Source organism: Podarcis pityusensis (assembly GCF_964106645.2).
Source record: "Podarcis pityusensis genome assembly, chromosome: Z".
NCBI lineage: Eukaryota > Metazoa > Chordata > Lepidosauria > Squamata > Lacertidae > Podarcis > Podarcis pityusensis.
The window spans coordinates 7231214-7258464 of NC_138044.1; the positions used below are offsets into that span (position 1 = coordinate 7231214).

Below are 27251 nucleotides of genomic sequence, written 5' to 3' on the forward strand. Positions count from 1 at the left end.
CAGTTTTTGTTTCATTCTGTCAGACCTTATTTACACAATCAGAATCAAGAAGTTGTTATCTTGGCATGTTATGTTGGGAAAGAAACATTCTGCACAGAAACAGCAAAGATGTTTGTACCTTTAAGAACAGTTTCTGTAAGCTCTGGGCTGATTGGGTGCAGCTGGCCATGACCACAAAAGGAGAAAAGCTGCAGTTTGAACCCTGCCTGCAGGAAAAACACCCACAAGCTTTGTTGTGTTCGTTGTTTTGTAATAAAACCTTTATTTTATTTGGTTTTACACTGGTCTCATGGTGTCACAGTCTCTGTCATCTGCCACCAATGAAAAAAAAACCCTCCAACATGTTATCCTTCTTGTGCATTTCAGGATGTTTCAACTAGGTTCCCTTCCTGGCTACAATTGACAGACTCTCTCACTAAAGATGAGAGCCAGGCAACATGACAAATTTTCTGGGTGTTTAAACTATTCACCTCACCCTATTAACAATGCTAGATGGGTCCATTTTAACTGTTTGTGGTAGCATTTCTTTATTTAACTGCAGCCAGGTGTTTTACTTATGTGAAGGATGCCCTATGTCTGCTTATTCCCACACTACTCCAGAGGTTGGTTTTAATGCACACACTTGTTAAAATGTGCTTCTAGTTATTAGAAAGTGACTAATAGGTGGTAATAATAATAATAATAATAATAGAAATAAGGGGAACAATGAATCCCTTTCAGATGCATCTGGCTGGGTCTGGCCCTGTCTGATTCTTTGTGCCAGAGCATTACAGCCCACTACACCAGCTCCTGAGAGAAAATTTTGAGGTGGTTTGCCAGCCGAGAAGCAGAATTAATGTTTATTTGTGCATCAGGTTAGAGCTCACTTACTTGCTCTCCTTGCCATCAGAGTTTGGCTGACAGGAACTTATGACAAGGCCTTTTCAGTTGTGGCACCTGGGTTGTGGGAATCCAGTACTTTGGGAAATTTGATGGGTCTTCTATATTGTAGTTTGTTGGAGTTTAATAAATACTCTTCCATTTCACCAAAGCTTGTGGCTTCAACTTTTGTTTTCCCTGTTGCAAAATTGCTTTTTTGCTGTCCCTGATTGTTAGCTTTTCGTTCATTTTTTTTAAAAAATGTAATCTGCCTAGAAAGCTCTTCTGGGAACCAAAAGTTGAGGTAAATAATGTTATTAAAGAAGCAAACCATGTGATTCTCCTCTTGAGAGCCAGTGTGGTGTAGTGGTTAAGAGCGGTAGTCACATAATCTGGGGAACCGGGTTCGCGTCTCCGCTCCTCCACATGCAGCTGCTGGGTGACCTTGGGCCAGTCACACTTCTCTGAAGTCTCTCAGCCCCACTCACCTCACAGAGTGCTTGTTGTGGGGGAGGAAGGGAAAGGATAATGTTAGCCGCTTTGAGACTCCTTAAAGGGGGTGAAAGGCGGGATATCAAATCCAAACTCTTCTTCTTCTTCTTGATTGCATAAAATATTCCAGCACAAAAGACACCATAGTGTAGGTCAGGGGTCAGCAAACTTTTTCATCAGGGGGCAGTCCACTGTCCCTCAGACCTTGTGGGGGGCTGGACTATATTTTGAAAAATATAAATACCCTGCAAGCTGGTCCTGCAGTTGTCACCGGACCTGGAGGAGGAATGCACTCTGCATGTGCTCAGGAGCGTGTCTCGGTGGCGCCTGCTCACCGAGCAGCAGCAACTCCATTGGCCCATCCCCGTGGAGCTCCCAGGCGGTGTGCACCAAGTGCTGCAGCCCGTCGTCTGAGGCCTGGTCTGTGGGCAGGCAGCGCATGAAGGGCACCGGGCAGGTGGCGCACAGCTCACCCTCCAGCTGCTTCAGCGCGGCTGCCAAGCATGCCACCAGCAGCAGCGTCAAGCCGGGCACCAGGTGTGGGGCCAGCAGGCACGCCAAGCTCTGGCTGAAGCCCCATGACGCGCCTGTCACAATGCCCATGGCGCAGCCCAGACCCGACGCCCACTCACCGGCCTCTCCGTCCATGGCCACGCTGGGTTTGCCTCAGTGTGTGGGCAGCGAGATTTCTGACTGGCTGCAGGAACTTCCTGCAGCCAATCTGAAGCCGCGCCAGCGTCATCGCCCACCCAGAGCCGTCCGCGGCTTTGGATTGGCTGCAGGAGCTTCCTGCAGCCAATCCGAAGCTGCATCAGCGTCGCCACCCACCCAGAAGCCATGCTAGCATCGCAGAAGTCAGTCTCCACGTGGCGAGGCATCCTCAGCGGGCGGGGACTGACTGAGCAGGCGGCAGGGTCTGCGGGCAGGATTGATGAGCCTGGGGGGCCACATCCAGCCCCTGGGGCCTTAGTTTGCCGACCCCTGGTGTAGGTCGACCTCTTCATATTTTCCTCCATCCCTAATTATTACCGGTGCTTCTCAGGACAGGGAATAAAACCCAAGTTACAAGGTAGGCAGTGAATGCCAGCAACCTATAAAACATATTAATTATAAAAAGATATAAATAAATGAGTCTTTAAAATGAACCTCAAAAGGCAAAGTCTTTCCATGATTTCAGGAATACCACTAAGAAAGCCCTATGAAGTGGTCCTCAGATGGATAAATTCCATATTCTGTTAGAAGATTGTCTGTGCAAATGGGGCGCTGCCTCACCAACTTGCCTGCCTTCTTCCTTCCAACCAGTCCAGGAACCTGTCAGCTTTCCCCTCCATCTCAGGGTTACCTCTTGCAGAACTCAGCAGGGAGGAAGAGGGTGGGGACAAAACCAGAATTAGTTGGCTCTGGTGGTCTTTTTCTCTGGGTCCACCTACAGTTTGTTGCCCTCCCTGTCTTCCACCCTACTAGTACCAGTGGTCATCAGCCACCATGAAATGTTAAGGAACAAATAACTCTATAGGGTTCAGCACTTCTGTCAGCTATTAATTTGCAAGTAGCAAAAAGCTCATGTATTCTGTGTTAAAAAGAGCACTAAGTTTTGGAACGAGAGCAACAAGAGTATATGTAGAATGTAAAGAACGTAGGCACCATTCTCATCTTCTGCTCTTTTTTGAAGGTCCACCTACAGCCTAGGCCAGGGTCTCTGGCTGCCTGTTAGCAAGAGCTTTGTGGTTCCTCCGGTGGAGCTTTCTATAAACCCGCTGGCCAGCTGCAAGACAGATGTCCTGGTGACCGAAGATCCATCAGATGTCAGGTAAGGATGATACTGCACTGTGGATGAGGGAAGGTCGCAGTACCCATTTAGGTTTCTAAAATGGAGTGAGCTGTTGCAGTGAAACCTCTGCCTAGGCTTCTCTCTCTGCATGGGACACATGGTGATTTACCGGATGAGCCCTCATATTACGCTGTTAACGATACCCTTGATATTTATAGTGATACGAACTTGTTCCTTTGTAGAGATGGGAGATGTGTTGTTTTTCTCTTGGCTTTTTTGCCGTTGTACTCCAAGCCAGGGAAACTGGGTTGTGCACAGACATGTCTGTTAATATTTAAACAAAGATGGCTTCCTGCAGATACTGTCTTACCATGCATCGGGGCCCTTAGGGTGGTGTCCGTTTCCCTTTGGGAATTCCCTGCCATTAAATATTAGACAGGCGCTGTCTGCGTTATAATTTTGGCACTGACTGAAGACTTCACTTTTTCAACAAGCCTTATAAGTAAAAATATTTTCCCCGACTGCTTCTGCAGTGAGATTGTTTTTGATGTTTTAATTGTTTTAGCACTTGCGTCTTTGCTGTCCAGGGCTCCTTTGGGAAGAAAGGCAGAATATAAATTTAATAATAAAATAAATAATAAATTTAAATGGTTTGTTTTTTGCTGTGGTGTGAGCTCTGTGCTGCTGCCCCCTCCCCTGTTTCAAGCAAGCACTTTGGCTCTTCAGATAATATCAATCCTGCTCTAAGTGCTTTTGCTATCCTTATAGCAAATACTGTTATTTGCCTATTCAGGTGATGTACATGGTTAGCTCATCAAACCTTTCCTTGGTATTCTGTATATTTTAAATTATAAATAGTTCAAATTATAACCGTATTGGCCCGAGTATAAGCTGCACCCGAATAAGCTGCACCTTTAAAATTGGAGGGGGGAGAGAAAGGAAGGGAGGAAGGAAGGAAGGAAGGAAGGAAGGAAGGAAGGAAGGAAGGAAGGAAGGAAAGAGAGAGAGAGAGAGAGAGAGAGAACCCAGAATATAAGCCGCTCCATTCCTCACTGCTCCTGGCTGCATACTGGGGGGGGGGGCGTGCTGGGTTGCCAGTGGCCTTTCCCCTTCCTTGCTCTCTCCCTTTACGGCCTTGGGCAAGAGGATGGGGGACCATGAACAGGGCAGGCACTGCTTTGCTGCACTCCTGGTGCTGTTTGCCCCACGCTCCTGGCTGCATACTGTAAGGTCGTGAATATAAGCTACACTTTAACTTTTCACGGCCGGAGTTTGGGGGAAAAGTGAGGCTTATATTCAGGCCAATATGGTATTATTTTCCTTTGTTGCTGTTGAAAAACTGCTCCAAGAGGGAGTGAAGGTTGTTTCATGGTTGACATAAGGGACAGCAAATCAGTGCTGTTCACAACTGTGCTCTGGGAAGGGGTTACAAGGGATTAATAAAATGGCTCCATAATTATCATAGTGAGCTAAGTTATGCACAAGAGCTCACTTCTAAACGTGTGTGTGTGTGTGTGTGTGTGTGTATGCCAGTCCACACCCATAGAAAATCTCTTAGAATTTGCATATGAGAGCTCATAATTTGGATTGTTTTGAAACTCCAAATTCAGGTTCAGTTGTTACTTTCCATTGCAAGTTAGGCAGGCTTGGTAGTAGACAAGGCTACAATTTTTTCTCCAGTGAAGAAATAATTATAAATGCTCCCACTTCCCAGACAACAGCAATGGTGTCCTGCCTCATAGGCTAACTGGTTTGCCATGAATAATAATAATAATAATAATAATAATAATAATGATAATAATAATAATAATAAATTTTTATTTATATCCCACCCTCCCCAGCCGAAGCTGGGCTCAGAGTGGCTAACAACAATCAAAATAATCCAACATTCTAAAAACATTCATTATAAAATTAATTAAAATCAAATTGATGGCAACCATTAAGCAAAATTCTGTGCAGATTGCCAGAGGAGGGGGCCAGGCTGCGCCCTGACCAAAGGCCTGGTGGAACAGCTCTGTCTTGCAGGCCCTGCGGAAAGATGTCAGGTCCTGCAGGGCCCTAGTCTCTTGTGACAGAGCGTTCCACCAGGTTGGAGCCGCAGCCGAGAAAGCCCTGGCTCTAGTTGAGGCCAGCCTAACCTCTCTGAGGCCTGGGACCTTCAAGATGTTTTTATTTGCAGACCGTAAATTTCTCTGTGGGACATACCAGGAGAGGCGGTCCCGTAGGTACGAGAGTCCTAGGCCGTATAGGGCTTTAAAGGTTAAAACCAGCACCTTAAACCTGATCCTGTACTCCACTGGGGGTCAGTGTAGCTGGTATAGTACCGGATGAATATGATCTCACAGCGAAGACCCCATAAGGAGTCTCGCCACGGCATTCTGCACCCGCTGGAGTTTCTGGGTCAGTCTCAAGGGCAGCCCCACGTAGAACGAGTTACAATAATCCAGTCTGGAGGTGACCGTCGCGTGGATCACAGTGGCTAGGTCAGGGCGAGAGAGATAAGGAGCCAACTGCTTAGCTTGGCGGAGATGAAAAAATGCCACCTTTGTTATAGCTGTAATCTGCGCCTCCATAGAGAGGGAGGTATCGAAGATTACACCCAAACTCTTAACGGACGATGCTGGCACTAATTGCACCCCCGCAAGAGATGGGAGTTGCCCCCTCAATCCCATATCGCCCTGTCCCAGCCAAAGGACCTCTGTCTTCGAAGGATTTAACTTCAACCGGCTCCCACGTAACCATCCAGCCACAGCTTCCAGACATCTGGTCAGTGTGTCTGGGGCCGAGTCAGGATGGCAATCCATCAACAGATAGAGTTGGGTGTCATCGGCATACTGATGGCAACCCAACCCAAAACTCCGGACAAGCTGGGCGAGGGGGCGCATAAAGATGTTAAAAAGCATCGGGGAGAGAATCGCACCCTGAGGCACTCCACACACCAAGGAGTGGCGCGATGACAATTCCCCCCCCAAGCGCCACCCTCTGTCCCCGACCAGAGAGAAACGAGCGCAGCCATTGAAGGACTGTGCCCTGGATCCGCACGTCGACAAGGCGGTGGTCCAGAAGTTCGTGATCGACCATGTCGAAGGCTGCTGACAGGTCTAGAAGAATCAGCAGCCCCGACCCGCCTCGATTCAGCTGCCTGCAGAGATCATCTGTTAGGGCGACCAGAGCTGTCTCGGTCCCATGACCAGTGTGGAAGCCGGACTGGAATGGATCGAGAACCAATAAAATTAAATGCATTACTTGTGCTTCTATGCCCAAAGCTAGTTGATGAAGGCTTGGATTGATAACCCACTATTTAGATTCAACACTATTGGGGGGGGGGGAACGATTTAAATACTCATTGGCAGGTGGTTAATCTTGCCCATAAGGAAAACAACAACAGTAGAGACAGGAATATGAGAGAGCTGCAGAAGGTCTGTGGTTGTGCCTCTCAAGAAGAGAACCACAACTTTAGAATACAAGATGTGAAAAAACTGGTGACTCAGATGCAACAAAGGGAAAATAGTTAACTGAACACCTCGGTGACACATAGCAGATGTTAAATTATTTAACATTTAATAAATGTGGTAATAAATATTTGATGTTGAATTATGGAAGGCTCCACAAATACATTGGGAACCAAAGAGTGATGTATTGTGTCTGTATTCAAACCTGAGCTCTTCTCAGGTGAAGCTCAGCCTGAAAGACGAAATTGGTGTAGCATTCAATGATTTCTACATATCTTTTTACTTGAAAGTAATCTTGATCACAGCTGCATAAGCTGCTGTGGAGATGTTAGTCTAGAATTAAGAGCTGGGTCTCTCTGTTTTGTTCACATTGCAAGAAACAGCCAAAAGTTTATCTCTTCCCTCCTCAGTTTTTACCCCCTCCATCACCATTTTCTTCATTATATTGTTATTATTAAAGCACTTCTTACATAAGTGCCGAAGGCAATTTGCAGATACTTCATAAAAACAGCTAAAATGGATTTATAAGCAGTACAAAAGCAACTGAAAATAGGTTTTAAAACAATAGAGAATTAACACCTAAGGCAGAGGAGACCATTTCACCTAGCTGGGAAAGTTTGTTGAGACAAAAATGTCCTCAGCTGCTCCTGATGAGTACAGATAGTACTTTCCTGAAACAATTTAGATTGCTATCTTCAGATTATTCCTTCCTCAAACAAAAATTGCAGATATTGTTGAACATCTATAATGGGGGTGGGGGTAGCCAACATGGTGCCCACCAGATCCATCATTCCTGACCCATGACCTTGCAGGCTGGGGCTGATGGTAGCTGGAGTCTATATTCAGGTTGGTCAGAAGGTGGATCAGGATCTATTGGTAGATCTCTGACAAGCAGAAGATCAGCAAGGGTTTCTTGCTCCCAATTCTTTAAAGACAGGATATATATATATATATATATATATATATATATATATACACACACTTCTACCCCACTGTGTAAACCAGGATGCTGAAAGGAAGAAATCTAGCAGGGGTGAACTTTTGTGTGAAAGGCCTGTACAAAAAAATTACTGAAAGCAAAATTACTGGCTTAGAATGTGCTCAGAGGTACCTGTTCTTCATTCCAACCTGGTATCTTTTGCACTTGGCACTGGTTGGCGGAACTTAGGGTTTCTAGGAAAGCAACACCAGCGTGGTAGGTTTGACAAGCCAGAAGATTGTCACCCACACCCCAGATCAAGGACATCTGTAAGGCAGCAGGCTGGGAAAGCCTGATGTAAGCTCCGTACAAGTTGTTGTCCCAGGCTGATCTTTCACTCTCTCTGGCAGGGATCTTCTATTCTTTTCTCTGACATCCATTGGAATAGAAGACCTGCTTGAGAGGTTCCTTGGAGCACAGCCTGGCTTTGTTTCCCAGACTTATTTTATACCTGCCACTGAACTGGATGCTCCCCTGACCATGTTATGACATGTTGCCTTAGCGGCAAGGCTGCCAGGGCATTCCTCTCTCCTCCTCTGTAGTCATGGTACCATCCCCATCCCCACCCCCAGCCCTTATTTTTGAGCACACCATATTCCTCTAGGGCTCTTATTAGCCTGACACCTTTGCCTGGAGGTCATGCTTTGCTAAGAGCTTAATGGAGGAAAATTGTCAAGCACCTGCATTGTGAAAATACTTAAGTTCTTTATAGCTCTCAGGGTGAAGGTCTCAGCATGACCCTTCTATCTTAATGAAGGTGTCTTGAGTGCAGCAGATATGTGTGGTGAGGGTTTTGTGGTGGTGGGGATGCTGATCTGCTTTTGTGTGCTTGTTCAGAAAAGGATTCTGCTTTCTAGAGATGATGGTATTTATAAAGGATTGTTTGGATCCTTGAGACTTCGTGAATGGGAATAATTACATGTCTTAAGCACAATCCCAGGTTCAGACAAAATGCCAGGTTAAAATCTGGCTTAGCTACAGTCCCACAGTAACCTAGAAAGCTCAGGAAGGAGCAGCAAATTATGTGCAAGCTCCCTCCAGAAACCAGCATATTTATGCAATAACAGTACACCATGATTTGGGTTACCATGACACTCAAACCAGGCCTAATCACTAGTGTCTGTTCATTGCAGGAACACTAAACTGTGTGCAGAAGAGATAGCGGAGGGTGTATGGTTACTTAAGATCCATTCTACACATGCGCTAGGGAAGCAGTGTGCTTAGGTTATTTCCCGATACTTCTTTCTCATAGCTTTGTACATTATTTTCATTAATTTATGCATATCTGTGCACATGTTTTGGTTGGAGAACTGCATGACACAATTTGGAGAAGCGCAATGTTTCCAGAGATAAGCTGTACACCATTTTGCTTATTGGCTCAGGAAGTGTGAATTAGGCAAGTCTGCATGGAAATGAAAACTGAATGGCTTTCCCTCCATCCCTGTGAAGGGAAACTCGGAGGGGGGGGGGAATACCTGAATCCCCTGCAAAATTTCTTCTTCTTTTTTTAAAGAGTTAAGGAATCTTTTGCATTTTCTGCCTTACTGCTTCAAAGCCTGTTGCATTTGCTCACTTTGCCCTCTTATTCTCACATTACACATTGGGAACTTGAGGGCCACTTGCTCTGCCACCAGTTCTAAAAAGACAATGTTTCTGTAATATTATTTATTTAATTCTTAGCATCTGCAGACATAAATCACAGGAGCAGAGACTTAGCTGTTGTGGTGACATGACTTATGGCTCTATCGTTATAGTAACTGTGGAGAGATAGAAAGGCCCTGCACTTGCCTGGCATGCTCTAGAGGAGCTTTGATGGGAGGATCAGCTGGAAGGATGTTTTCTCTTTAGCTTGCTGCAGATTCATCTTATTTTTTTCCTCTAGAGTGAACTCACTTGCTTTTGGTTCATTGCATGGTCTCTGGCATTACACACACCCCCCCCCCCCTCGGAAGGGAAAATATGCTGATTGGTGGTAGGGTGTGTAGATTTTCTGTGATGCCCTTTAAACATGTCCTCTTTAAAATTGACTTTGCCAGAGGGTCTTTTGATATTTCGATCTGGTGGCATGATTCAAACTCAGACTTGGACAGGATCTTGTTGCAGATCCCTGGAGACAAGTAAATGTCTTTCAGACTCTGTTCTCCTTCCTTAAAATGGGAGCAATAGCTATCTACCTCAAGAATTCTTGTGAGGGTAAAATATCACAATGGTGTAAAACAATTTGCCTACCTCCCTCCCCAGCTTGTGAATAATTGAATACAACACTGCCTCCCTACCATCTTTCAGGGAGGGGGCTATTGCTCAGTGACAGAGCACATGCTTTGCAAACTGGTGGTCACAGGTCCAAACCTTCGCATCAAAAGGATCAGATAGTAGATGATGGGAAAACCCTTGCCCTGAGATCCTGGAGAGTTGCAGTCAGTCAGAGAAGGCAATACTAGACTGTCAGACAAATCAACTCATTTTAAGGCAACTATCTGTTTTCCTTGGTGGATTTCAATCACACCTATAAAAGAAAGAAAGAAAGAAAGAAAGAAAGAAAGAAAGAAAGAAAGAAAGAAAGAAAGACCACCACTACTACTTATTATGATGATGATTAGAATTTATATACTGCCCTATACTCACAGGTCTCAGGGCAGTTCACAGAATAAAATCAAAATAGAAAAACCACAAAATACATGATCAAAATAAAAACAACAACAACCCAATAACCCCCCTCCAAAAAACCCCACATTTTAATAGGGCATCAGATGTAATTACCATTATATACTTGGAAAATGGAAAGGAGCAACAAAAGATCTTCTGAACTAAGGCAGCACTTAAAGAAAGTATTAAAAAGAAAGTGAGATAGAAAGCAATGGGTAAATTGAATTAACCCCCAAGTAATTGAGTGAACAGGACAGCTTCATTCCTAAAATAGAGCAATGGTGCTTCCAGGGGGAACATGCTTGGGAGAGATTTCCATAGTTGGGATGCAGCCATAGATAAAGACTTGTGCCTCCAGTTGCTGCCCATGTGATTTTCGCAGTGAAAGAGGAGAGCCTCATCTGAAGATCTCAGAATTTAGAGTGCTAGAAAATGATTGCCAGTGCTTTTAGAACTTTGTAATGCCACCTTTTGGCTTCGGGACATTCCGTACACCTGTCTGAAAGAGTAGCTTCCTGCACAATCTATTTTTTCTTGCTTCTAGTGCCACTGAAAGAAAATGGCTTAGCTCTGAGCAAGTCCTTTATCAGACCCTTTAATCAATGGTTACATTGAACCGTAGAGGGAGCTCCCTTCAAAGTCTATTGCTCTGTCAATAACAGCATCAACCGCCTCCGATAAAGGCATCCCTGCACTCCTGACAGTAGGCACCAGTGATGAATGGCAGATTTAACATGATGGAGCAAATTGATCATTGCTTTGCCGGACATCGCTTCACGTCACGGTGGTGCTGTCATCACCAGAGATAAATGCCCCATGCTGGGGAGATTACAGTTTCCTGGCCTTTGCTGTAAGCCATAGTAATTACCTTAGTATAAGTCAGTAGATCAGGAAAATACCTTCCAGCGAAATGGTAGAACTTGCCCGGCATTGGTACTGTAGTGCTTGTGGATACGGTATATTGAATATTTATTTGGCACTGTCAATGCGCTCAGTAATGTGTACAACAGTAAAGTGGCATGAATCGTGCTCATACAGTTTGTGGCATAAGCCAGGCATGCAAGCAAGAAGAGAAGACTGAATCATATAATCATAGAATTCTACAATTAGGACACTGGGGGTCGTCTAGTCCAACCCCCTGCAGTGCATGAAACTCAGCTAAAGCATCCATGACAGATGGCCATCCAACCTCTGCTTAAATACCTCCAAAGAAGGAGAGTCCATCATCTCTTGTGGGAGTCTGTTCCACTGCTGAACAGCTCTTACTGTCAGAAAGTTTTTCTGAATGTTGAGTTGGAATCTCCTTTCGTGTAACTTGAAGCCATTGCCTTGAGTCTTGCCCTCAAGAGCAGGAGAAAACAGGCATGCTCCCTCTTCTATGTGGGAGCGCTTAAGATATTTGAAGATGGCTATCATATCTTTTCCCAGGCTCCTCTTTTCCAGGCTAAACATACCAATCTCCTTCAAGCACTCCTCATAAGGCTTAGTTTCCAGACCCTTGATAATCCTGGTCACCCTCCTCTGCACAATTCCCAGCTTATCAACAGCTTTCTTAAATTGTGGTGCCAGAATTGGACACAGTGTTCCATGTGTAGTCTGACCAAGGCAGAATACAGTGGTACTATTACTTCCCTTGATCTGGACACTATATTTCTGTTGATGCAGCCTAAAATGGCCTTAGTTGGGGTTTTTGCTGCTGCATCAGCCTGTTGACTCATGTTAAGCTTGTGATCCACCAAGACCCCTAGATCCTTTCACATGTACTTTCTCTTTTCCATTTCTTATACATGTCCTTCTTATATCTTAGGTTATCTGTAAGCTCGTTATGCAGCCACACAGATGTTTTTAGATGTCTCATGCTCTCTTGTTAGAATTGTCTGCGTTTGTACCTTCAATCTTTCACCTTTAAGAAACTCCCACCATCTTGAGCTACTTGATCTTTGAATATTTCTGACCATGGGATCTCACCCAGTAGCTCCTTAAGCTTCTTTGAAATTGGCCTTCTTAAAGTCTAGAGTGCATGTCTGACTACACTCAGCTTTTACTTGCCTCTGAATAATGAAACCCAAGAGGACATGATCACTTCCTCTGAAGGTTCTCAGTACTTGGTTGATCAGTTCCTTCCCATTTGTGAGGACTAGGCCCAAGACAGATGCTTGTTGCTTCTTCTGTCTTCTGGGAAATGATATTGTCAGTTGAGGCAGTGGAGGAATTTGTTGGACCTTGCATTTTTATAAGAGTTTGACTTTGAACAGATATCTGGGTAGTGTTAACTGACCAACTGACAACTGAGCTACGCTGCTTCTCCAAGCCAAATAAGACAACAATTGGGTATTCAACTCAGCTGTACAGTGGTACCTCAAGTTAAGAATTTAATTTGTTCTGGAGGTCTGTTCTTAACCTGAAACTGTTCTTAACCTGAAGCACCACTTTAGCTAATGGGGCCTCCTGCTGCCAATGCGCCGCCAATGCACGATTTCTATTCTCATCCTGAAGCAAAGTTCTTAACCCGAGGTACTATTTCTGGGTTAGCGGAGTCTGTAACCTGAAGTGTCTGTAACCTGAAGCGTCTGTAACCCGAGGTACCACTGTACCTTGCCCAACCCCCTTGTGCTCCCCTGATTGGTGGGCATGGAGTGCAGTCCTTGTATGGACTTGTTCTTCTCAGACCTTGCATTTATTCCTATTAAACAAACAAGCAGACTGATGCTCTAATTCTTTTTCACTCCAGAAGTCCAGTATGCCTCCTCTTTCATTTTTATCTTCTGATGGCCTAATTTAATATTTTTCCAGCTTTTTGTGATGTTTTTATTTTAAGGGTTCCAACATATCTCAGTGTCATACTAATCAACAGTCCATTTTCCTCAATTCTTCTCTCTTCTCCCCTTCCGGTCCTTCAGAAAACTAACTTTGGGTACATTACCAGCCTTCTCTATTTGTAAATCCACTCCCCCAGCAATCTCATTAAGCAACCTCTTAAAGTCACAGCTGGCAGGAGAAAACGTGTCTTGCCTTGTCACTAACACCTCTTGTAATTCAATTTATTCAACTATTAGCTGTTCATTTTTCTCTGAGCATCAGAAATATTTTGAGCACAGGGTCTGCAGATTCAACATGATCAGGCAAAAATGGCCCCTCTCTGTCGTCTGCAGATTCCACTTCTCCTATTTTTCTAATCAACAAGCTAATCTTTCTGTTGAATTCTTCCTTTACTTCTCGGATTACTTCTCAGAATTCAGATTGCAATGCCACTCGCTGCTCTTTAAGCAACACTTGCAAACAATCTTCTAGGATCAGTGAGATATTCTGATCAATCCTAATTTACTACCTCTCCCCCACTTAAGGATTTATAACGCAGCTGTAAATTCCACAAAGAGATGAAGACTTACGGACTTGCAGAAGATGTACAACTTAAATTACAGACAATAAAGAGTCATAGTCTGTTGATAAATTTAATGGTAACAGATCCTTTAATGCTTCTTGAGAAAGATTCCAGCCTGTAGGATTGTCGTTTTAAGCTGTCCACAGATCTCTTATCTCTTATTTGTGTGCTTTTATAAAGAATTATTTTTCAATTTCTTCCTCAATTCATTCTATAGCTAAGAAAATAATGTGTTGCAAGCCAAGTGTCCATAGGAGGCTGTTGTATAGTTTGGGCAAGGTTTTAATTTCCTTGGCTTCAGAGCTGTTCTACTCACCCAGGGTCCCAGACACGCTGTCTTCCAGACCCTCCTGTGAGACACAGCTCTTAGAAAACTTCAAGATGATGACCACATGTTTCACTCCTGACCCTGGAATGAATTTTCTGGCAGCTGGAAACCTTCGCAGCCACCGTAAACACCACTATCTCTTTCAGCATGGAAGCTGATAAGAGACTTCTAACTCACCACCATACCTCACTGGAACATCAATTTTTACCTATATACAGTTGTACCTCGGAAGTCAAATGGAATCCCTTCCAGAAGTTCGTTCAACTTCCAAAATGTTCAGAAAGCAAGGTGTGGCTTCTGATTGGCTGCAGGAAGCTTTAGCCTACCCGATAGATTAGGTTTAACTGAAGATTGTGTGTTAACTGCTGCAGATGCCTTTTTGTACACATCTGATGAAATGGGCTGCAGCCTGTGAGATTTCATCCCACAATTAGGTAATTTCCTAGTCTTTAAAGTTCCTCAGTCACAGTTCTCTTTATTGTTAATGCTGCCATGGACTAACATGGCCACCCCTCTGAAAACCATAAATATAAATATTTTGAGGGGATATATATGGGTGTTTGTGTGCACACAAGTGCATTTAACAATCAAAGAGACTGCCAAAATACATAATTCTGAATTATCAAATGATACAACAGGCCCTTCATAGCAAAGGGAAGTGATTAGCCCTAATAATGAACCATATGGCATTCTAAGGTGTTCTAAACAATTCCCACCTCTCTTCATTATTACTTTTTCTTATCATTTTCCTGATTAGTCTGAATACACTCTGGCATTTAATTACAATTGCTTCATCCCAAAATTTAACATACAGTGGTACCTCGCAAGACGAATGCCTCGCAAGACGGAAAACTCGCTAGACGAAAGGGTTTTTGGTTTTTTGAGTTGCTTCGCAAGACGATTTTCCCTATGGGCTTGCTTCGCAAGACGGAAATGTCTTGCAAGTTTGTTTCCTTTTTCTTAAAACCGTTAATACAGTTGCGACTTGACTTCGAGGAGCAACTCATAGCACGCGGTGTGGTAGCCTTTTTTGAGGTTTTTGAAGACTTTGGTGATTTTTGAAGCTTTTCCAAAACTTTCCCGACACCGTGCTTCGCAAGACGAAAAAAACCACAAGACGAAAAAACTCGCGGAACGAATTAATTTCGTCTTGCGAGGCACCACTGTACCAAGATCTTAGCTGACAGATGTGTTTTGTTTTGTTTTTACATTTTGTTCATGCTAGTTTTGCTGTTACCACTATACCAAAAAGAAGAAGAAAGAACTCCTTTTTGGTAGAGATCCTTCTAGATAAACATGTAAATAAAACTTTTGATCAACTGCAAGAACTTTAGGTTTTACAAACTAAATTGGCAATAAGTAGCAAGTACTGATGGGACATATCCCACAAGTGGGACATATCCACCAACATTGCAAAAAGTCTCCTTTTGTTAGGGTAGAAACATTTTATGCCAGGTTCAGGGATTCTGTAGGCCTCCAGTTGTTGTTGCACTCCAACTGCCATCAGCTTTACCCAGCATGGCCCAGTGCTCAAGAATGATGAAATTCCAACAACACCTGGAGGGCCACCCCCCCCCCCATTCTTGTTTTATAGAATTACAGCTCTGTATGTGAGGAGAGGCCTTAAATAAGGGAGTTATAAGAATACTCAGAAGCTGTTTCCTTACTGAGGATTTCTAAAATAACATAGACCGAGCAGGAAATACATTCTAACCCAGGAATTGCCCTGATTTCCTTTCTTGTTCAGTTATCACACAGTGATCACTTGGATGCCAGGCAGATTATTTGACCAGTTTTATGAAAAGTTTTGCTGTAGGATGGGTTATATAATAATACAGTAAGCCCACAACTTACATGTATGTAACTTGTAGACATTCAGCTTTATGCGCTTGGCAAAAATTGCAAAAGAATTAAAAGGGGGTGGAAAGTGGGGAGGCATCTGAGGGAAAAAAACTTTGGCATTCCCACTTGCCTTTGAACCCAGTGTGTTTTGACTATACATGATTTTGGTTTGGGGCGTGATCCACGGAACATAACCCCCATGTAAGTTGAGGGTGTTCTGCATAAATAGGGGAGTGAATGGACCCACCATGGTGTGGCGTTGCCAGACATATGAGATACTAAGCTTAGGAGTCCTTCTGACTTGTGAACTGATTTGGGGGGAAGCAGCGGGTGACACTGTGGTCTAAACCACAGAGCCTAGGGTTTGCCGATCAGAAGGTCGGCAGTTCGAATCCCCGCGACAGGGTGAGTTCCCGTTCCTTGGTCCCAGCTCCTGCCCACCTAGCAGTTCGAAAGCACGTCAAAGTGAAAGTAGATAAATAGGTACTGCTCTGGCGGGAAGGTAAACGGCGTTTCCGTGCGTTGCTCTGGTTCGACAGGAGCGGCTTAGTCATGCTGGCCACATGACCCGGAACCTGTTCGCCGGCTCCCTCGGCCAATAAAGCGAGATGAGCGCCACAACCCCAGAGTCGTTCGCGACTGGACTTAACTGTCAGGGGTACCTTTACCTTTACCTTTACCTTTACCCCTGTGCGTAGCGCACACACAGGGCATGCACACTGCTGTGGATGCCCAAACGGGTAGTTACTCCGCTTTTGTGTTAGACTAATGTCAACACCTTGATTTGGGGGCAGTAACACATAGACCACCCTTGCAGATTATTCAGAATATTAGGCCTTCAAAACACTAAAAACACCTGTAGTAGAAATAAATGCAATGTTTGAAGTGGACCAGGAAGCAGCTGGATGATTGTTTTCAGGTGTCATCATCCTTTTTTGTTTTTACTCATGCCTTTGCCCTTGTGTTGGGCACTCTTGCTAAATCCTTGTGTGGTGTGTGCAGTCCTTTTAAACAGCATGGCTGAAAGCGTAAAGGACGAAGCTGAGAGAAGGCACTGTAAATCTGCACTGAGAAATGTAATGGGGGTGATGGTGGAGGATATTCACGTCAAATACATATTCTTTGCCTTTAAAAACTTCTAATACATTTCAGTCTCTGCCAAAATACCACCCTACAATCCATCTGAATCTGCTCATAAACTGCCTCTGCATTACACCACTTTAATATTAATCTGCACATATATGGTCTTTTAATATGAAAATGTTGTTAGAAAATGTTTAATAGATACTTTAATAAATGGTCAAGCAATTGATGACCCACTAGACTGTGTAATCTTTCCTTTTAACCAGCTGTTTGCTCTGTTATTATAGATTACGCTTAGCTTGGCTGGACTCTAGTTTCTAGGCAGGTATACTCCAAAGAACAGGTTGGTTGGGTGTGTGAGTGTGTGGGGGTTCTCAGTGCATTCTGTTCTCTTGTCAGTTTTAAAGAGAGTCTGTGAGTGCTTCGAGGCTGACAATATTTTGCAGGGGGGATTCAAGCACATACCTGAAATATTGGTGTGCATGATTAAAATGGATTAAAATACTATGCAACCAACCACCTTTTTTTGTTTTCTTTTTAAACAAAAAACAACAACAAATAAATTCTGCAGTTAGAGTAGTTAGAGTGCCGGGAGACCTGGCTTCAAATCCCCACCTGGTTAGGAAGCTCACTTTTATGACCTTGGGTTTTTGCTTGTCCCTTGGCCTAAGCAACCTCACAAGAGCGGTTGTGAGGATAAAATTGCAGAGGGTGGACTCTGCTCTTGATTCTCCCTCTCTCCCTTTGCTAGTTAGTTGCATTGTGTTACCTTGTGCTGTTGGGTTTTGTCATGTTTTGAAGTTTGCTTTTCTGTTTTATAAACATAAGCTGCTTTAAGGCCCTAAAAGGTGTGATATAAATAGGAGACTTTAAAATATTTATTTATTATAAATTAAATAAATAAAAGTTACTGCGAGAAAGGGCATTTTACTCCCCATCTTACAAATGGAGAAGTGAGGATTGGAGATAGTGATTTGGCAAACATGGCACACGTGAAAATGGGTTCAAATCTTAGGCCTTCTGATCCATGGTCAGCCTTGTTTGCAGATGCTCATCAAATTTGCCAATGACACCAAACTGGGAGGAGTAACTAATGCACTAGAAGACAGAATCAGAATTGAAAATGACCTTAACAGATTGGAGAACCGGTGCAAGCTAACAAACTGAATTTCAATAGGCACAAATGTCAGATTCTTCACTTAGGCAGAAAAAACAAGATGCACAAATATAGAATGGGGGACACCTTACTTACTAGCAGTACATGTGAAAAGGATCTGGGGGGTTTTGGTGGACCACAAGCTAACAGTTTGCTATATGCCAGACATTATTCCCTGTCCCCAAATGTGGTACGCTTCACAAAGTTGAGTATCATCCTTGCAAAGGGGGCACATGTTTTTTACTATGGTATGCTGTAGTGGTTAAAATGTCCTGGGATCTGGAAAAAAAATCCTTACTCAACCATGGAGCTTTTTGGCACTGCTTTGTGAGGCTGGTCCTCTTTGCCTGCCTGTTCCGCCCCCCACCTTGCCACAGGTGGTTGTGGGGTATGTATATATATCTAAAACTGACCCATTAATTATTCGGAATAAAAGAAGCTTTATACCCAAGGATGCAATTGCTAGTGACCATTAGGAATGCTGGAATGACAAAATGACTTGCAATGAATTGCAGAGGATGACTTATATTTAGTAATTTGCTTTATCAGTGGAGATCTGCTCATAACGAGCTGGGTCCTACTACTTAAACTGCTAAGTTCTACTGTTTTCAGTAGAAGAGTGTGGTGAAAGTTGATGCCTCTGAACATGTGCAGAGTGGCACCCTCCTATGTAGCTGCTGCCTGTTCATGGCTATTCTGGCATTACAGGACATGAGGATTTAGGGATGGGGAATCATTGTGTGTAGGATGTGTATGGCTATTAAAAAATAATCCATGGGTTAGGGGGCGCAAAGGACTTGGGTTCTGGTAATGCATGCTACGCCACTGGGGAACACAGAGCGCGGGGTAGAGTGCGGCAGTGTGTGTGTGTGTGTGTGTGTGTGTGTGTGTGTGTGTGTTCTCTCTCTCATTCTCTCTTTCTTTCTTCCTTCCTTCCCCCCTCTCTCCTCCTCCTCCATAAAAGTCACTGTTTTGCCTCATTGTTTGCCTTCCACCCACCACTCAGCACACTCCCCAAAGAGGAGGAAGAATCTTTCTTTCTTTCTTTCTTTCTTTCTTTCTTTCTTTCTTTCTAGCATGAAATTTGCCACATCCCTCTCCACTGCATGCACATGCTCCCCCCTCCTCCCACCCCAGGCACCAGCTAAGGCTTCCTCTTTTTTGCTCTTCAAAATATGGCAGCCACAACTAAGCCTTAGAAGCTGGGTATGTTTAGCCTGGAAAAGAGGAGACTGGAAGGAGATATGCTAGCCATCTTCAAATATTTTAAGGGAGCATGCTTGTTTTCTCCAGCTCTTGACAGTAGGACTCAAGTCAATGGCTTCAAGTTACAAGAAAGGAAATTCTGACTAAACATCAGGGAGAACTTTCTGATAGTAAGACCAGTTTGGCAGTGGAACGGTATCTCTCGGGAGGTGATGGACTCTCCTTCCTTGGAGATTTTTAAGCAAAGGTTGGATGGCCATCTGCCATGGATGTTTTAGCTGAGATTCTTGCATTCTAGGGTATTAGACTAGAGGACCCTTGGCTCCCTTCCAACCCTAAGATTCTATTATTCTAAATCAACTAAATACCACTTGGCTTTCCCAACTGTGTGCCATGATTGTATAGTAGACCTGAAGAGAGGGCATTCTGGTCTCATAGATGCTCTTGCTTAGTGTACCGGGAGGTATAGTGGGCAGGTGCGTGTGTGTCTTGATTTTAATTTAAACACCATGTTGTGGTACTCCGTTCCATAGGCTTACTTGTTTGTATTTCAGTCTACCAAGTTAAAAGTTAAAACTTATAAACAGACAAAGATGCATGCACATGCACCAGAATGTGTAGCTCGGGCACAGGCATACTCGGCCCTCCAGATGTTTTGGGACTACAACCCCCATGATCCCTAGCTAACAGGACCAGTGGTCAAGGATGTTGGGATTTGTATTACCAAAATATCTGGAGGGCCGAGTTTGCCTATGCCTGGTGTAGCTCATATTTCCCAGAGGTAAGGCTTTTAGGAAATCACCTGATATTGTGCAACTCCTGATAAAATGTTTGAGAATTAGCATGGCAGGATGGGGTGGGGATGGGGGATGATAAAGAAACAGAGGAGGGGAGTTCAGTACTGTACTTTGGGCCTCATCAGCTGAGGCTTTGCTGAGATTTAGGGGATGATGAAAAGATTTACTGTCAAACATGTGTCTCATTCTCATCGCAGCAGGTCTACACTGGAGAGCTTTGTGTGTGCTGAAGATTTCAACCCCTCTCCCGTCCTTTGCATTCAAAGGAGATCTGAGGCCAACAGCCTTATGTGACTTTTCCTGATGACACACTCTTTGGATTCTCATGCTCTCTATTGTCTTCAGAGTGTACTTCTGCTTCGAAGAGCCTGAAGCTGTGAGCCTCTGCACCCTGTTCCTTATTCCCTGTGTCACCATGATAGTTCAACAGAGAAAGTTATTGCAGGTGCATCAGCCTAGCCAGAACCAGTAGCTCAGGCTGCCATTGTGACACCTGCATATGCTGGTGTGCCTTCCAGTTTCTCCTATTGCACCCTCAAAATGTCTTAAGTAAATATTCCCTTGAAAATCCATAAGGCAGAGAAAGTTCTCCCTTCCTGCTCAGTTCCCGTTTGCACTGACTCAGCCTTTCCTAGACTGAACATGCCCCCTTAAATATGCCCACATTTTATTGGATGTCACACTACCCTCCAACCTGTGCTGAACAGAGAAGGGATGCAAAGAGTTTCTTACACACATTTTGTATAATGTTATGCACCCGGGGCATGCGTTTGTGACTGATGCCTATGTCATTTTCTCCAAATGTGTCCACAGACACCAAAATGTTGGGAACCCTTGAGCTAGAGGACCTAGGACATCATCATCAGTATCATCATCATCATCATCATCGTGATGATGATATATTTATTTATACCTAGACTTTTCTCTTGACAGACTCAAGTCAGCTCGCAGATAAATTAATAACAGCTAAAAACAAAAGGAAATACAATCATGAAAACAATTAAACAGTAATAGAATGTGTGTGTGTGTGTGTGTGCGTGCGCGCGCGCGCGCGCACACACACACACACACACACACACAAATCAGTGGTCAGACTTGGCAGCTTCTTGTGTTATGCATTACTTTGCCACTAAAAAGCAAAAGACTCCTGGCAGAATCCGGCAGTTGTACTGTATATATTGAGAATAATTCAATTTGATTGCCACAAAACTACGTTTAGCAAACCCTCTTGAGAGAACACAAACAGCAGTTTTATGCTGCAGAAATAATAATAATATTTTAATCTGATTTAGGTAAAAGAGAGAAAACCTGAGCTAGGGAGCGGAATGTTTGGATTTTACTCACAAACATCCCCAACAAAGGAAGAAAAAAAGGAAGAGTGAAACCATGTTTCAGGAGCAGCTTTGGTTCCATGTCTTCATGGGGGCTTCTAAAGATCCCATAAAGGCTACTGCTCAGTTGACAGAGAGATTAAGATTTAAGGATAAATGATTGAGGCTTAATGGGGTTGTTAGTGTTATGCAAAGCCCCCTCTAGATTTTAGAGGAAGTGCAGTCATTGAGAGGGTGGATTGGAGGCTTAGGTGGGGTTAAACCTATCACATTTCTGCCCTTTCCTTGGCAGGCATAACAAATGCATTTGAATCAGTGTAAGAGTTCTATTAAGGCTTGGATTTGCTGACCTTGGCAGGGGCTCTCTAATTACTTTGGGCTTTTCCCCTGATGGGGGAGAGCAGGGAAGGTTGTGAATGGAGTAAAGGGCATGGCTTGCATCTTGGTGAATGGGGAGTGGTTATTGGGAATAAATGACATATTTTTTGTCCAGGAAATGAATCTTTCTAGCACACTGTTTGTACAGTCTCACAAGCTTCTGCTGGCTTCAAGGCCTCTCCCCCCCCACCCCCACATCCTTTCCCAAAGAAAGAGAAATGGTGTACTCTGGTGATGAACTTTCCCCCCTCTTCCTGGGTGTATTTCATATACCCAGGAACAGGTATACTTCCCAGAGGATGGATACAACAGTGGCTGACTTTGGGGTCTCAAATCATAGCTGTCAAGTGTCCCTTATTTGAAGGGACAGTCCCTTATTCCAGCGCCATGTCCCGTTGCTGTCCCTTATTGATGGATGTCCCTTAAATGTCCCTTAAATGATGTCTCTTAAATTTCAAAGGAAGCTGCTCCTCTCCCTCCCTCCCTGACGGCCAGGGAGGAGGGAGGCTCCAACTGTGTTGCTTGGCTGTGTTGCTCACCCAATAAGAAGTCTAAGAACGACTGGGGGGTGGAGCTTGCATGCCTTGTGTGTGGCTAGTTAATACAAGCTGAGGGGTTTTTTGAATGCTGGACGCCATTTTGTTGCACGTGCTGCTGCAAACTTTGCAGTGCAAAGCCAGGCCGGGGAGCCATCTTAAGTTGAAGCTGCATAGGCCTTGTGGTGCATGTGATTCAGATTCTATTCAGTTGAACCTCTGGTTACAAAGTTGGTTGGACAGTATTCTCAAAGCTACCAGCATGAGTTTGACCAGACTGCCAGAGGACAGGAAGACTGGAGTGCCTGGAACAGGTGAGGCTGCAGGTCCCTTATTTTGGCTGCTGGTCCCTTATTTTCAAGGCTGCTAGTCCCTTATTTTCAAATCTGTAAGTTGACAGCTATGGTCTCAAATCTCAACAGCGCCGTGTGACATGTCTCTTGCCTTCCATTCTACATCATAGTTGTGGCACCTCTTGTGGCACCCCCAAGGCTTTGTGGCCAGTCTGGCTAAACCAGTTGCATTCCCTTAAATCTGCCTTTGGATTCAGGGAGCGATTGTGAAGCTTCCTAGGAGGTTGCTGCCTGTTCTTCAAGGAGGAATGAACTACCTTTTTCTGGCCTGCTCTGCCCATCACACATTTACCTTTTCCACACTTACCTTGTGTTTAAAAGATTTTCCATGAAACATTTGGGCAAGAAAGGGGCAAGGAGATGAAATGTGGGCTATCAAAGGAAAATAGGAATATATGAAAGGGGGGCATTATTTCAGAAAATACTCCTCCTCACACCTTTCCATGTTGTCTTTTCACATTTACTTTTCAGCCTATAAAATCCAGTACGGACCTAGTCCTAGCTCCCTTTACTGCTTTTTATTCTTACCCTTTCAGTGCCTGGAAGGTACATTAGAAGCAGAATAAATTCAGCAAAGCACACTTATACAAATTCTTCTATTGGCAGTAATAATTATTATTATCATTGCAAAGTACACATTTCTCTGCCCACACAGCATTTCTCCAATTTCCCATTTGCTGTCTTTTAAGTCCTACGCACTTGACCAAATAATACTAGTGTAATAAAACGCTGCTTGAACAATATGGGTGTGTAAACAAATGCCTTCTCCTCTTCTGAGATCCCGATTTGATGACTGTCATGTGCTACCTTTGACAAATGTTCAGAAATGGCAATGAGTTTAGAATGCAGCTGCAAGCTTTATAACTAGAACATTTTTTGTGTGCATAAAACTCAGATTTCGTCTCGCAGTCAGCTTTCAGGCCCAATTCCAAAATGCTGGTTCTCACCTTTTAAGCCCGTTAATTGGCCTTTCCCAGCCAGCTGCCCTGCAGATTAGGGCTGGGTGATATTTCAATATATCGTCCTAAACTAGTTTGAAGTCCATGTTATGATATCAGTGTCATAATTTTTGGCCTGGTAATATATCACGAATCATGATGTGTGCTAGTGTTGTCTGGCTTTACATATCGTGATATATCACCAGCTAAACATTGTGATATACGGATATATCATGATGCCTGAAATAAGGATGTAACTGTGCATAGATGAACAGGGTAATGTCCTGGAAACTGCTACTACTTATTTTTACTTACCTTTAACATATTGTTACAACTGTTATTTTATAGTTCAGAGCAACAGGAGCAGAAGGAATAATCAGAGAAGCAATGACTGGCTTCACAATTTCCCCCACATCACAAATTTTTACATAGCACACACACACATCGTGATTTGCGATATATCACCATGTTGAATATTATGAAATCTTTACCACAATGTTGTATTGACTATTACTACATTGCCCAGCCCTAATGTGTATGTGTGTACGCATGTGCGCACTATGCATTAAAAAAAAAAAAAAAAAAAAAACATGTGGGGAAATACGTGAAGACAGCCAATGCCTCTACATAATTCCATCCGTATTTCAGGCATTGTGATATATCAGTATATTCATATTGCAATATTTGGCTGCTGATATATCACGATGTTGAAAAACAGATATTGACCAACCCTGCTCCAGATGTGTTAGATTGCAACTCCTACCACACCTCACCATTGACCTTGTAAAATTGGAGTGTGGGAGTTGTAGTCCAAAACATCTGGTCCCCTTCTCCTTGTGCCCTCAACCTTCCCCAACATCAGGGTCTTTTCCAGGGAGTCTTCTCTTCGCATGAGGTTGCCAAAGTACTGGAGCCTCAGCTTCAGGATCTGTCCTTCCAGTGAGCACTCAGGGCTGATTTCCTTCAGAATGGATAGGTTTGATCTTCTTGCAGTCCATGGGACTCTCAAGAGTCTCCTCCAGCACCATAATTCAAAAGCATCAATTCTTCGGCTGAGGGTCTTTACTTATGTTTATTGTTAAATTAAGCCTTATCTATTGCCCTTTTGTTCTGTCCCTGGAGAAACGTCCTTGTGGATCTCAATGGATGAAGGGTTGGGATATAATACCTACCCCAATGAACGAACAAAGAAATTATTGTGGTCCCATTCTGAATTCCACCAGCGTTAGAACTCATTTACTTTTGTCTGTTATAGTTCTGGAGATGCCTGCCTGGTTTCTCAATCCAACATGTGTCTCAGTTTTATCATGTGGTTGGATGCCTCAGAAAGGGATGTCTGTCACAGGCCTCATTCTTCCCTCAAGCAACAGGTTTCTTGGGCGTCTCCCAGCTACAAACTCTGCATCAGAGAGGACTCCATTAATATTCTGGGAATTGCAGCAAAGATTGACTGCCTCATTAGCAGGCATCGTGTGGAACCCTGACAATAATTAACAACTCAACGGTCTTATTTGCTGGCCTATCACAGAAGTATTCAATCAAAAATGTAATTTGCTCAGCGCACCCATTTAGCATGGAGAGAATATTCCTTCAAAGTTTTAAATAGACTAATTAAGAGGGAAGAAATACAAGCAGAAAATTATTAACAGTATAGTTTTAATGGGAAATTATTGGAGCGTATTAATAATGCAATAACCATTTTTAACAGCTGTCTGTCAGTTTGTGGGCCAGGGGTAATTAAATTAGCTGCAAAGGGTTAGTCAAATTAGGTTTGGGGCTTAACGAGGATACTTCAGGCTTCATGGACTGGTGTGTGACAAAGAACAATCTGCCATTGGAGCGTGGATGGCAATTGTTTAATGGGCAAAGGCTCCTCCCTCCCTTCTGTCTTTCCCCAAATAGTTAGAAATTGGCTTTGATTGAAACTTGTAATTTATTTAGTGAACACAAACTGAACCAAGCCATAAAAAAGAATAGATAGGATTAACATCATTTTACAATTTTATCAAACACTTAACTGCCTGAGGCTACCAAAGCAGTGTACAAGATACAAATGAAATGCAAACAACAACAAATAAGTCTGAAAACAATGAAAACAATTCATGCAGTTGCACAGTTAATGTTTCATAAATGACTGGGCCACACTTCAGAGGAAGCCTTGTTAAACAAAAACCTTTTCAGTAGGTGCCTGCAGGTAATGCATGATGCTGGGCCTACAGGCTAATTTTGTCTCGTAATTGGTTCCAGAGCTATGAAACTGCAGTACTAAAAGCCTGGTTTCTAAAACCACTGAATTGTAGATTTGAAAGGAACTGTGAGGGTCATCTAGTCCAATTGCCTGCAATGCAGTAATATCAACTAAAGCACCCATGACGTATGGCCATCCAACCTCTGCTTAAAAACCTCTAAGGAAGGAGAGTTCACCACCTCTTGTGGGAGTCTGTTCCACTGCCAAACTGTTCTTACCTTCAGAAAGTTCTTCCTGATGTTAGTTGGAATCCTCTTTCTTGTAACAAAGCCATGGGTTTGGGTCCTACTCTCCGGAGCAGGGGGAAACAAGCTAGCTCCATCTTCCAAGGGACATCCATTCAGATCAAATATCTGAATAGCTGTTGCATGGAAGATGGAGCAAGATGGCTATCATATCTCCTCTCTATCCCATCTTTACCAGCCTAAGCATAACCAACTCCTTCAACCATTACTCAGAAGTCTTGGTTTCCAGACCCTTGATAATCCTGGTCACCCTTCCTCTGCACAATTCCCAGCTTGTCAAAATCTTTCTTAAATTGTGGTGCCCAGAACTGGACACAGTAATCCATTTGTGGACTGACCAAGGCAGAATAGAGCAGTACTGTTACTTCCCTTGATCTGGACACTATACTTCTGTTGATGCACCCAAGAATAGCATTAGCTTTTTTGCTGTTGCGTTGACTCATGTTAACACTGACTCATGTTAAGCTTGTGGTCTAATAAGACCCCTAGATCCTTTTCGTATGTACTACTAGCAAGCCATCTTAGATTTGTGAATCTGATTCCTCCTACCTGAGTTTGGAACCTGACATTTGTCCCTGCTGAATTTCATTTTGTTTGTTTTGGCCCAGTTCTCCAATCTGTTGAGGTCATTTTGAATCTTAATTCTATATTCTGTGGTATTAGCTACCCCTCCCAGTTTGGTGTCATCAACAGATTTGATTAGTATCCCATAAATTCCTTCATCCAAGTCATTTATAAAAACATTTATAAAAACACTTCTGGGATATGCAGTACTTTCAGTAATATCCCATGTAGTTCCAAGGTTGGGATAAATGAGGTGAGGTGGTCCCAAGTTGTGGGAAGCCACTCAGGGCCCCACTCCCATCATGAAGCATGCAAACCACTATCAGTGTTGTAAAGTGTTGAACACTTCTCCTACCTAGGCAGTTATCTCTCCACAAGGCCAACATTGATGCCAAAATCCAGCATCGCCTGAACTCTGTGAGTGCAGCTTTCTCCCAATTGAAGTGCAATTGGGAGGACCAGGACATTTGCAGGGAAACCAAAATGCTTGTTTTCAAAGCTATTGTACTACCAACCTTATTGTATGTTTGTGAAACATGGACTACTTATAAACATCATCTCCAGCTCCTCAAATGATTCCATCAACAGTGTCTCTGAAAAATTTTACATGTCACTTGGGAAGACAGGTGAACTAATACCAGTGTACAAAGATTACCAGTGTCAAAG

At 43.5% G+C, this 27251-nt stretch overlaps 1 protein-coding gene across 4 annotated transcripts in view; it reads left to right on the forward strand.

The window, feature by feature from the left end:
• Nucleotides 1–27251, forward strand: part of ASTN2 (astrotactin 2) — a 704920-nt gene that overhangs the window by 384256 nt on the left and 293413 nt on the right. For all 4 annotated transcript variants that reach the window (XM_080990791.1, XM_080990792.1, XM_080990793.1 and 1 more), the window contains one exon: nt 3023–3160. In XM_080990791.1, the coding sequence (XP_080846917.1) occupies nt 3023–3160 (138 nt within the window). The remainder of the gene's footprint in view (nt 1–3022; nt 3161–27251) is intronic.